This window comes from Engystomops pustulosus, chromosome 8 (assembly GCF_040894005.1).
Source record: "Engystomops pustulosus chromosome 8, aEngPut4.maternal, whole genome shotgun sequence".
Classification (NCBI taxonomy): domain Eukaryota; kingdom Metazoa; phylum Chordata; class Amphibia; order Anura; family Leptodactylidae; genus Engystomops; species Engystomops pustulosus.
This window is the reverse complement of record NC_092418.1, coordinates 84,034,880-84,048,134: the sequence shown is the minus strand read 5'-3', so window position 1 is coordinate 84,048,134 and position 13,255 is coordinate 84,034,880. Positions and strand designations below refer to the sequence as shown.

At 38.3% G+C, this 13,255-nt stretch overlaps 2 protein-coding genes across 4 annotated transcripts in view; one reads left to right on the top strand and one right to left on the bottom strand.

The window, feature by feature from the left end:
- The window catches only part of PPP1R1C (protein phosphatase 1 regulatory inhibitor subunit 1C), a 41,045-nt gene extending 36,441 nt beyond the window's left edge, over window positions 1–4,604 (top strand). The window contains exons 5-6 of the mRNA XM_072119812.1: window positions 804–935; window positions 4,150–4,604. Coding sequence (XP_071975913.1) covers window positions 804–935; window positions 4,150–4,235 — 218 coding nt within the window. The 3' untranslated portion in view covers window positions 4,236–4,604. The remainder of the gene's footprint in view (window positions 1–803; window positions 936–4,149) is intronic.
- A 4,389-nt stretch (window positions 4,605–8,993) lies between these two features.
- PDE1A (phosphodiesterase 1A) overlaps window positions 8,994–13,255 on the bottom strand; it is a 195,534-nt gene continuing 191,272 nt past the window's right edge. For all 3 annotated transcript variants that reach the window (XM_072121574.1, XM_072121575.1, XM_072121576.1), the window contains one exon: window positions 8,994–9,449. In XM_072121574.1, coding sequence (XP_071977675.1) covers window positions 9,397–9,449 — 53 coding nt within the window. In that variant the 3' untranslated portion in view covers window positions 8,994–9,396. The remainder of the gene's footprint in view (window positions 9,450–13,255) is intronic.

Genomic DNA, 13,255 nt, shown 5'->3' with positions numbered 1-13,255 from the left:
ACCTTTGGGATGTAAAATACCGCTATATGTGTGTTATCTGGATGTGTAAACTTATATTCCAGATCTGAGTTAATTTCTTTCTCTATCACCTTTAGCTCCTTTTTAACAAGGGTATTGGGGTTCTAGTTTCTTATTGTACTAAGGGTCATTAAGTTCCGACATATATTGGGAACTTTCTGGTGTACACATGAAACACGCACAATGTACCAAGTGTGAACCAAACCTTAGAGGTAGCTCAGCTCCTGGATAGATCCAGCTCTATTTTCTTAAGAAAGCAGCCACGTTTACTAATTCTGTTCACTATAAGAACACTGACTTACAGACAGCTCCTAGTTACAGTATAAACCGACCTCTCTGTCCACTGTGACCTCTGGAGAAGATCTCTGGACGCTGGTAATTTACTGTTGTTTAGTCCCAGGCTGCATTGATCAGCTGTTAGGTGTCTCCACTGAAGCTCTGTTGATAATCCTTGTTCCCTTGTCAACCCCAAATTTTTAGAATCTGATTGTCACAGGGACCAAAAGAAATTTCGGCAGGAGTTTCACATAAATAAATATACTTGATTAACAGACAAATTCAACTTAAGAACAAACCTATAGAACCCATCTTGTACCTAACCTGGTGACTGTATTTAATATTAATATTATTTTATTATTCTAATAATAAAAATCTATCTACATAAAGATCACTTGCTGACTCATACTCCAAAAAAGTCTTATTTTTCCTTTATTATAAACCGATTTGATATTTTATTTGCTATGTTATGCTTTTTATGTTTTTATTTTGCTTTATTGCATGTGCAGGCATCAATTCGCAGAGTAAATCTTTAATTTATACTGATGACAAAGAGCAAGCTCTAACAGAGAGAACTGAGCTTCTTACGAGACCAAAACGAAAAGATACTCCATACCACCTAGACTTGCCATTTTTTCCAGGTACGAGCTATAAAATAGTAAGAAATTAAATTTTTCTAAAATATCTTTACCCAGTTATTCAAATTTTACTTCATTTCTATAAGTAGGTGTTCTATATTTTTTCAAGAGTTTCGTGAAAATTTTTACCAAATTTATGACCGTTTTCAGACTTTTCAACGAAATACTAGCATATCCACTACAAGCTATGATAAATCTGATGGGCAAGTTACTCTAAAAACTGGCGTAAGATCCTGCCAAGTAATTCTGCACCATTGTTTGTCTGAAAGGGAAAACTTTGCATTTGCTAATTTATGTTTTGAATTTTTTTAAAAATTCATTTATTTAAAGGACAACTACCAGTAGATTGACTTATGGTAGAGTAGTCCAATCCAGATGCTCCTAAGGATTTTTTCTTCAAGAAACTTGTTTTATTATATTCCAGAAGGCACAATGTCAACGATAAAAGAGTTTTAAAAATTTTTTATGCAAATTAGTCTGGGACATTCCAGCTTACGTAACTGGAGCGCCTCTGAGGGCCTCATCTTATAATTAATTCACTCCCACCCACTCGTCGAGTCCTGCCTGGTTACTAACGTCATCTAAGTGGGACCCAGAATGGACAAGTGAGGGGAGGGTGCTACAGTGACGTAGGCCATAATGTAATTTGCATAGCGTATTAAAACTATTTAGATGAAATTGTGATGTTCTGGATTATAATAAAAGAAGTTTCCTGCTGAAGAAATCCTAAGAAACATGTGAGTAGGTCTACTCTACCATCAGTCAATCTCATGGTAGATATCTTTTAAAAAATGTACTACTTAGTTACATTTTTTAGATTTTTTTTTGGTACAGATATTCTTTTAAAATGAAAGCTATAATTATATATTATTCAAATGAATCAATGCGTTTGGTCTTTTACCTGATACCTTAATTTTGCTGCAAGTTGCATTGAGGCCACCCTACCATACCAGTATCTGCATCTGTAAGGTCCATGTATCTGTAAGGGGCGTTGATTCCTCCTGCTTCTCTACCCAAGTCACCTCTCTCTCCTCTGTTTTTTTTTCTTTAAGAATTTTTTTTAACTTCTAAAATATTGCATTTCTACCCATATTCTGTACCCTATGGGCTTACCCATCACCCCATCTCTTTATCTGTGCTACAGGAATAAGGTCCATAATTATGCACTGGGACAACGTATACAAAACTACAATATAAACTCCTACTCAATTGGGCACATTTACTTACCCGGTCCAGTCGCGACCCCTTGGTGCCTTGTCCGACGCGGATTCAGGTCTGCTGGGTTGCTGATGTGCCGAGGTCCGCCAGAGTTCAACTTCTTCTTCCTGGTGCTTGTAAGTGCGTGATCTTGTGACACAAATCGTTTTTTAAATTCCCCGGTTTTTCCGAATCTGTTGGGTCGTCCGACGGCCACACCCCCCCGATTTCCGTCGCATGAAAGCCGGCGCCGATGCGCCACAATCCGATCGTGTGCGTCAAAATCCTGGAGCAATTTGGCGCAAAACAGAAATATTCGGGAAACCTGACGAAAGTGCGTCGTTAGGACCCTTTGTAAATGAGCCCCAATATGTATGTACCCCCAGAGAACCCCTTCATTATTAAAGGATGTTCCTTTCAGCCTAATTTGTAACAAAAAATTTTTTTTTGGAAGAACAGTATTAAGGACTTACACAGCACAAAGAGATTTGTTTGCCTGTGTCTAGATGGAAGAAATAAAAGCCTGGTGACAAGAGCGCCAGATAATTAGGAACAATAGAAGTATGACAGCAGCTATAAAACAAGACAGAACAATCACGCTAAATGACAAATAAGCCGAACAAGCAGGAGAACAGCAAAAGTCGTTCATATAGAAGGTTTCCAAATCTGTCAGATCTAACAGGACAGGGTGACCCCGTGTTCCTGCCAATAACATCAACTAAAGGTGGAATACACAAACAGCACAAATAGTACAAGAATAAACAGTGTAAAATGTATTTTATCACCGAGGTTTAAAGTGATAAAGTGTAGGGGGGGGGGCAGAATGGATAATATAAGGGGTGAAAAGAGTTAATTGCATGTTGTAAAATCTGTATATTGAGGATATCAGCAATACAGTTTCTATTTAGTTGTGTGGCGGTGTGATCCATGAGGTCCTCCTTCCGATCTTAGAGACAACCATGCAAATGTGTAAAGGGTTTTCCAAGAACAAAAGTACATGACGGACGGGTTTATGGTTCATTCAAGTTTACTGGACCAAAACAAACAAAAAGGTAGTAAATATAACAAAAATATATCAATACAAATTGGAAAAACAAGGATACATTAGTACAATTTCAAATTTGTAGCAATTGAGGCTCCACGTTGAACCACATTGTGTAGTCTCCAATCAACCTAGGTCTCAACCTGTGAATGGGTAATGAGGGGTGTGACCAGGTGTAGAGCCTGGTCTTAAAGAGGGCCACGGTTTCGACAGGACAAGATCCTAGGTGCTATCCCCCGCAGCTGAACGGCATAGGATTTTGGACCCTGATCCCACTGCAGGATACTGAGGACACTGCATGAAACCTGGATGAATACATATAATATGATTTTTTTATGTCATAGCATGCTTGTTGGGTATTTGTGGGGAGACTGTCAAAGTGAGGACCAACCAAAAACTTTAGGATTATGATAAGTCAGTGAGGGATGGCGGAAAAATTACACAGAGAAAAGAGAAGAAGTTACTATGTACAGGAAGAAAAAAACAGAAGGGGAACGACAGGTAGGGTATAAAAGGTGTAAAATGGGGGACATGTGGCTCCGCTACCTTGGTCTGGAGGGGCCCACCAACATATCCCTAAAGGATTGGAGAATCTTTAAATAGACTCCAAGGTTGTTAGACCTTCAGGTATTTACTTTGTATACAGGCTGCCTCTGGCAGTAAGTGAAGATTCAAACCATAATGGACATAATGTCCTGTACAACAATGACCACATGGTGACATTATATTCTTCACCATTCATGTCCATCAGAGATGCTGATATGAGGTGATAAATTAAAGTTCTATATGAGTTCAGCTGTTGAAAAATGTCTTATATTAACATCCTTAGTATCAGTATCTGATAAGTGTTCTCAAACGTAAGGGTCAATTTGACTTTACGAGAAATCTCTGAGTGAGCCAATGATTCATACAGAACCAGTAAGCCCATTTTGTAAGAAACAATCAAGTTTAATATGATCCGTATCTGTTTGTTCTCAGGGGTTACACAGATGAAAAAGCAGGAGGCGTCTCCTTTTCTGGAGGAAGAAGAAAACGCTGAGGATGATGATGAGTGCGACCACTGAATCCCAATATGGTCATTTTTTATTAATCATAAAAACTTTAACTGCAGACTATTTTGTCATCATCTGATTACATATTGGGAGGTATTTGTCTCTCAGTATTCTAAGGGGTGGTTTTTATAAGTGAGATTTCTTCCATGAACTGTAGAGCATCGATACACAACCTCATCATAATCAGATACAGAATGAAGCACATAGATGATGTCACTTCCTCCAAGCTTCCTGTATTACCGGATTAACTTTATTATTCCTACTAATGGATAACAAATGTGTGCAGTGAGAAGACGATCACCTGTAAATAGTACAAAATAATAACCCATGTATAAATAAATATTTAGAGAAAAACAAAATTGTTTCTATGATTTCAGGTAAGAGATTTATTCAGAGTTTCTTATAGACAATACACAAAAATCAATGGCGGAATTGATGTTTTTTTTTTTCATTTTCTGTCACCCTCTAAAATGGTCCTATTAAAAATTGCAACCCCTTAAGAAAAACTATTGTTCGTATGAGCACATTAACAGAAAGTTAAAAAGAAAGCTATGGCTTGAAGTAGGTTAGGATTTAGTGAGTCCTTGATGAGTTAATAATAAAATGAATAATGCTATAAAATAGGTCAGTAATTTCTTGACTTATAGAGTTTCAGCAAAATATGAAGATTTTTTGGGACAACGAGGGTTGTTGTGTGGGGCAAAAAAATCATAACAAACATGAGTTTGCAAAACTATTGCTAGCCCCTGGGTTGAATTGTATAGCATAGTAGTTCGCAAACAAAGAAAACTGATGAATTGTGCCCATGTTACACCTTTACCTGCTGACAAAGATTTTATACAATGAACAATAATTGTAAAAGTTAGAATTTTTTGAAACAGAAAATATTTTGTTGTTTTTTTGGTTTAAAATACAGATTTTTAAACTGATCATATGTGAAAGGAAACCTACCATCACGGATCTACCTAATGAGGTACACCTGGTGACAGGTTCATCTAATCTATAGTAGGGTAGCCCTTTTTAGAGCTTATCCTATAGACCCCCATAACTTTTATAATCTTTTATTACCCTAATATGCAAATTTCTGAGACAGGCTCCTGAGACGTGGAGTAGCCAGAGCTGATGCTACACGGCGCCAACTACTCCACGCCCCAGTAGCCTCTTTCGACCCTCCTACCAAGATTTCTCCTGCGCTCAGCTCAGAAGATGCAGCTAACGAACTGCACCAGTCCGCAAAGCTGGAGTTCTGCGCATGCGCATGCTTCAGAGCCAAGACTGCACAGCTCTGCACAGATAGTCTATGCAGAACGCAGAGGTGTGCACACAGCTACAAGGAGCTGTGCGCAGAAGATGTCTTGGTAGGAGGATTGAAAGAAGCTACTGGGACATGGAGTAGCCACGCCATGTAGCTTCAGCTCCGGGTACTCCACGCCCCAGTAGCCTCTTTCAGAAATAAAAGGGTAATAAAAGATTATAAAAGTTGGAAGGGTCTAAAGGATTAGCCTAAAAAGGACTATCCTACTATACTTAATAGATAGATCCGTCATGGTAGGTTTCCTTTAAGCATGTAAATTTGTGAACGTTTAATTTTATGTTCTCTTTTGTCACCATACTCATTTATCAATGCTGGTAAACTTTGCATAGGACATATGGTCACAACAGCATTAGACAGAGATCACTCATGAAAGTTAGGTGCCTGCTATGCTTGTATGCACCATCATGGCATGTTATTCAGGGACACAAAGTGTGTGGTACATTTTTTTAAAATAAATTTATAATAAATATAACACCCATTTTGCGTCAGATTTTGAAGATTTTAAAGGCATATGAAAAGTATTAAAATAGAATAAAAATGGGCTCTAAATATACAGTAAGTTCTCATCATTTATTCATAAAAAGAACCTCTAATAGACAATAAACCACTAGTGTAGAAGAGAAGCGTAAAATCCTGTCAGACTGTTGTCCTCATTTCCCCTTTTATTTCTGTCTAAAGTACGGCCCCTAATATAGGAGACCTGTAATATTGTGTATAAAATTTCTATAAAATCTGTGAAACGCTTTGAATATTAGACAATTGATCATTATACAACTTTACGCACTTGCTTTTTAAAGGACATCTACCAGCAGGATGAAGGATTGTAAACCAAGCGCACTTACCAGGATCTGGTTTTCTTTTACCTTCTTGGGATTTAGTTTTTATGAAAAAAATGCTAACCTACTATTTGCTAGCTGCAGAACTATGTCTCTGCTTTGTTCTTGGCTGCTCATAAGCAGAATGTTACTTGCACTTCTAAAAACATTTTCATTTTCCGAGCTTATCACCATTCCAAGACCTCTCAATAGGCAACAGCATGTTCTTCTTCTTGCTAGATGGAAACTCTTTGCCCCTGGCAGTAATGATTATTGGTGTAGCGGAGACATGGCTCGCTGCATCGCATGATTGGGGCAATAATATTTAAGGTTTTACACTCTTTAGGAGAGACAGGGCAAATAGGAGGGGAGGTGGTTATGTCTGTAATTCAGAAGAGACTTAAAAGTCATTGTGAATCAGACAGTGGTCAATGAGTATGAGGAGGCTAAAACTTTAAAGGTTGAGATTCAAAGCCGGGAGAGCTTTGAGAAAATTATTTTTGGTGTAATTTATAGACCCCCCCCCAATATCTCTGAGGAAATAGAGGGTCACCTATATAAACAGATGGAGCGGGCTGCACAGGAGGGGACCGTAGTGATAATGGGAGACTTTAACTTTCCAAATATAAATTGGGGTCAGGGCTCGTCTTCATCTGTGAAGGGGAGACATTTTATCAACTTTCTGCAGGATAATTTTATGTTGCAGCTTGTAGAAGATCCCACAAGAGGTGACGCATTGTTGGACCTTGTGGAGATTGTCCAAAATGTCAGTGTCCGGGAGCCCCTTGGGAACAGAGATTATAATATAATTATTTCCCTCTTAAACTGTAAAAAGCAAAAACAGGTGGGAAAATCAAAAACATTGAATTTTAAGAGGGCTAATTTCCAGAAATTCAGGGCTGCACTACAGGATATAGACTGGGGATAAAATAATGTCACATGATGATACTAATGTTAAATGGGAGAAATTCAAATCTATCCTGGGTTTTTATACTTCTAAATTTATTCCAATAGGTAACAAGTATAGACGGGCTAGATTACACCCCACGTGGCTTACAGCTACAGTTAAAAGGGCAATTAATGATAAAAAAGAGGGCATTCAAAAAATGTAAAATACAAAATGTAAGACAGGAGTCCAAAAATAGAAAAACAAATTCTAAGAAATTTTTTAAGTATATCAATGTGAAAAAATTAGGTCTGAGCAGGTTTGACCCCTGTATTCTGAAAATGGGGCTTTGGTGACTGGAGACCAAGTGAATGTGGAGATACTAAATGTTTTTTTTAGCTCTGTTAATACAATAGAGGAAAGAACATTTGGTGTAAGTGCGAGTCAGTGCGAGTGACACATCCTGTGATATACCAGACTGGCTGAATGTAGACATGATCCAATATAAGCTCAATAAAATAAATTTGTACAAGGCTCCTGGACCAGATGGGTGACACTCAGTTCTGCTATTACTGTGCCAATGATACCTAATGACTGGTACGGTGCCAAGTGACTGGCGCAAGGTAAATGTGGTGCTAATATTTAAAAAAGTCTCTGTAATCTCACCAGGTAATTACAGGCCTGTAAGCTAATTGGAAGGGTTACTAAAAGACTACATACAGGAGTATATAAGGGTACAACGAAGAACCACAAAAATAATAAGGGGTATGGAGGGGCTCAGTTATCAGGAAATATTAAAACAACTAGATTTATTTATTCCTGAAAAAAGACAACTAAGAGGGGACATATAGTGTAAATATATGAATGGTCCATGCAAAAGGTATGGTGGAAAGTTATTCCAGATTCAATCAAATCAAAAGACAAGGGGGCACTGTCTGCATCTAGAGAAAACAAAGTTTAATCACCAGAGGCGACAGGGCTTTTTTAATCTGAGAACTGTCAATCTGTGGAATAGCCTGTCTCAGGTGCTGGTCACAGCAGGGACAGCAGAAAACTTCAAGAAGGGCCTAGATGCCTTTTTACACTTAAATAACATAGACAGTTATGTTATATAGGGAATCTTTCCCTTTCTATGGTTAAACTTGATGGACATGTGTCTTTTTTCAACCAAACAAACTATAATACTATAATACGATGATCATAATGATGGGAATATCCATTAGGTCCTTTGGTTGCAGTCTCCACTTTGGGCCACTGCAACCACCTGATTCTTTTCTATTTAAACTATTCTGTTGTAGATTTGCTGCTGTGTTTGAGATTATTTCCTGCACCTTAGAATTCTGGCTTTAAAATGTTTTAAATGTGTGTTCTGCAAATTTGCTATTGATGACATGGGGTCAAGATCCAACTCTTGAATGTCTTTATCCACTGTATAGTTCCAGTTCTGTAGGACCACCACACTTTTGATATTCATGACTTTTCCTACTTTTTGTATTTGCAAAATGGCTCTCAAACTTCAGTCAACCATGCCATGAGAACTGAACTCACCACTATCATGGACTGACCACAAGATCCCATTGGCTGAAGTTGAAACTTGCTTATTGACTTTGAAGAGGGCTTCAGTTTCCCCTCTGCTAAATCTCCACTACAGAACTTGAACAAAATTAATTTTGGTAATTTTTTTGTACCATTTTTAATCAAAACAATACCATAAAACTCAATTCTATTAAAAAGAAAAACACAGCAATCAAAATGAACAAAGTTTTATTAACAGTCTGAAAAAAAGTGAAAAGATGTCCACAAGGGAACAACCAAGAAAAGCAATCAGATTTTCCTAGTGTCAAAATTTTTGGAAAAATTATAAAGGAAATGAGTGCATAGGTCAACAAACTATTTACATGCTCTTGATATTTACAAGGTCTTGTGTATATGTGATATAGTCATAAATTATTATCTACTACAAAAATCCCATCATTCACTGCATGGACTGTGTCTGGATTTGTGTCTTTTCCTAGGTTCCTAATGAAATCGATAGGTAAATCTATACAAGTGTACATTTCTCCAGTGTTCACGTAGCCATGCCACAAGTCATTGTCTCTGTGCTACCTCCAGAATCTGGTAACCATTACAGTTTCCCACAGTCTGCAGATTCAGATCTCAAAGTTCTCTTTCACTTTCTTCATTGTTGTTGATTGATTTGGAATTTCTTTCTAAAACGACAAAAAAAGGAGAACATAATTGTAAAATAAGAGAAACAATAATGGAAAATTGTAAAAACACGAAATAAAACAAAATACTAATTGGTGTTAACTATCTCATGTACAGTATGCCCATATCTGAGAGACAGGGGCGGATTAAGGTAGCTGGAGGCCCCTGGGCGCAGAATCTGGTGGGCGGCCCCCACTGCACTTTGTAGGTTATCAGGAATAGCATAAACTTTTTTCTACTTACTTGTTAGCCCATCTATTGGCCTAGCTAGCACAGTGGCAGTTGTACTGACTACTAGTACTAGTCGTCTAGTGCTCCATAGACAGTCAGCAGGCAGCAGTGAGCTGTCACACATTGCTAGTATGAGCAAAGTGGTGGGGGCCCCGGGGCGCTTGCCCCTGGAGCCTTACCTATAATCCAGCCCTGCCAACAGACATTTGTGCCATGTGGCTTCTAGTTTTAGACTTTAGACTTCTGGCCATGGAGGAGAAGCTCTGGTCAACCAAATTTACTGTAACTTACACCAAAAGAATGGTGCAGGTTATAGCACACATGTCCACTCCCTGATGCTACACACTGTACATCTGATCATTGTGCGGGAGATCCTGTGTTATTGGATGATCATTTTACAAGTTATGTACACATAACCATTTAGGAGAGGGTCTGGACCGATTCTATGAATCAGGAGTAGAAGGGAAAAGACCAGGGCGCATCGACTCAGGTGTAGGTTTGATTAAAAAAGGTATTTAAAAAATGCTAATAAAAGCTGCTCACCTTGCGGCTATCTTTTAGCCTAGCATGTAGTCAAGTATGTGGAGTGCTGCCAATGGAGCCACGAGGATTGAACGTCCAGAGGTAGAATCCCGCGGTGTGGAGATGCTTGTAGGTAAGCAAGACAGAGAAGATCCACAGTGTGGCGCAACTTCACTTTGGTAAGAATCTTTATTGCAAATGAACTACGCGTTTCGGCGCTTGGACCAGCGCCTTCGTCAGGTTCGGCAAACAAGATGTTTGCCGAACCTGGCGAAGGCGCTGGTCCAAGCGCTGAAACGCGTAGTTCATTTGCAATAAAGATTCTTACCAAAGTGAAGTTGCGCCACACTGTGGATCTTCTCTGTCTTGCTTACCTACAAACATAACCATTTAGGTACTTTTTCGAATTTTGAATTCTCCTTTTTGTTCCCCATCTCCCAGAGATATTTTAGGGCTTATTTTCAACCTAACAAATTGTACTTCTAGTGCCCAACATTCAGCATTATGTTCTATCAACTGGGAATATCTAAGCCATTATCTTATGGCTTGGTTTTTATGGTTTTCACTGCATGGTCTAAATGACAAATCACCTTTATTCTTCCGGTAAGTACCATATTGGAGAGGTTTTGTTGAATTTTAAAACCTTGTAAGTTTTCATGAAAAATAAATTGCTGGATTTCTGAGACCCTTTTCTATAGTTCAGTTTACGCAGCTGGGTAAGGTGCAATTTTTTGTGGGGCAAGGTTAGGGTTGTATAGATAATTATTTAGGAAAAGTTTGACTTTTATGTTTTTATGTTTGTCGAAATAGCAAAAAGGCATATTCATATATTTAGATGATTATTTATTGTATTCCCCACATGGGATACTTATATTTATATTTTGGGACGTGTGGATACCAAATATATTTTTATTTTGTTTATTTTTACATGTGGGAAAAGGGGCGTGAATTGAGTTTTTATTGTACTTTATTTTTACTTTTTGGAAATTTTTTTACCTCTACAAACTGTGGTGCTTGATTGACATGCCATGGGAGACTCTCCGAGAAACTGATCAGTGCCATTGAAGTGTTGTAGTTTGATGCTAGGGTTCCCACCGATCAAAAGTATAGCACCCCCATTATCTGGAGAATTGCAATCCTGTTCGACATTACAAGCATGGGCCTCTCCACTTATTTCACTGACTATGTGAGAGCAGGGGATAGGTGAGTGCAGCACTCCACTATCTACGGCACTCCCATAACATTGAATAGAGCAGCAGGGCACAATAGACAATTCGCTCCAGAAATATCTGCCACAAAAAAACACCCCCAAAAGTTGATTTATTAAATGTAGGTCCTCTGTCCAGCCAATGGCTTTCAACCTGTGCACCACAAAGAGTGAAACTGTCAGAAATAATTGACATGTTACGGATTTAAAGCTGCAGTGTTCAACTTGTTTCCTGTGTAAATTTTACATTGCGTGTGAATTAGTAAAATCCTGTCCTACAAAAATAAATTGCAGCTTCTTAGTCATTGGGGGTCATTTATCTTATCTCTGTTCTGGCTTGTTTGCCTGTCTTGCCTGCCTGTGTTAAATGTTTTTTTTTGTCAAATGTCTCAAAAATGTTGCACAAATGTCTCAAGTCACTTCTTTCCATTCTCTAAGTTTTCCTTTAGTATGTTCGTCAAATGTCAAAAGACAGATGTCATTTGCGACATTTAGCACATCTGGAATAGAATATAAATGTATCTCCCTGACGATAAACTAATGTCTGGCGAACTACAGTGCACACAAAGTCCCTGAAAAGGCTCAAAAATTGAAATGTGCCAAAAAAGTCTCAAAAAAGACAGAAAAAAAGAAGTTAACAGCTATGAAATCAGGGAAATCTCTTCTCATCTGTTCTGATGTGTTTGAAAACGTGTGGCACTAAGAACACTAAGGCCCTTTCCACACTAGCGTTTTTCACGCGCGAGTTCTGCGCGTGCTTTTGATGAGCAGAACTTGCATTGCACTCTGTCCCATTGTTTCCAATGGACCATTCCTCATTTGCGTTGTTTTTCACGCGCGTGCTTGCGTTTGTTTTGACGCGCGTCAAAATCGCAGCATGCTCTACTTTTGCGTTTCACGCGCGTTTTTCCCGCCCCATTCAAGTCTATAGAGACACATCAAAAATGCATTGCACTCGCAAGCATTGCAAGTGCAATGCGAGTGCAATGCGTTTTAAATGGATGGGTTGCTAGGTGACATGAATAATTCCCCTGCTCGAGATCGAGCATTTAATTAAAAAAACACAGTGAAGAACAGTGAAGAACAGAATAAAAACAGTGAACACAGTGAACACAGGATCATTTAAGTGAAAAACACAGTGCAGAACACAGTGAAGAATAGATTACAGATGTTCGGCACATCTGCTTACTTGCCGGGAGATACGCGCGGAGCGGTGCGAACAAAATAGCATGTGAAGAACAATATATATGTGAGTAAAGAACACATTGCAGATGTTTCCATATATCTGCAATGTCTTCTTCACACATATATATTGTGGGTCAGAGTGCAATGCAAGTTCTGCACGTCAAAAGCACCTGCAGAACACGCGCGTGAAAAACGCAAGTGTAGAAGAGGCTTTATTGTAAAAAATTTGCAGCTCTAATAGTTCTCTGGCTTTGACGTTTGACATCCTCCATATACAATCCTCCCAGACTACATAAATTTTAACTGTTAAAGAAATCTGTCCCATGATATATAAAAAAAAGAATATCTACTGGTTCTTTTTAATGAGAATGAATAAAAGTGACGTCTTAATGTATGATTAACTAATGGGTCTCAGTGAGGTCATATATAGACCTTTTTTGTAATTATTACTGCCACGTGTGAATGCAACCTCAGGGTCTCTTATACAAGCTAATTATTAGTTGAATAAGTATAATTCATATCAATAATCATAAATAATCAATCATCATAAAAAAGCTCGTTATGGTTTTCGCTGTGGGTTTTGGATCTGCCGCATGTCATCTATTGTTGTGGATTCTTAGTATGAACTCCGACCCCTTCTGCAGGAAAATAATAATAATTCTT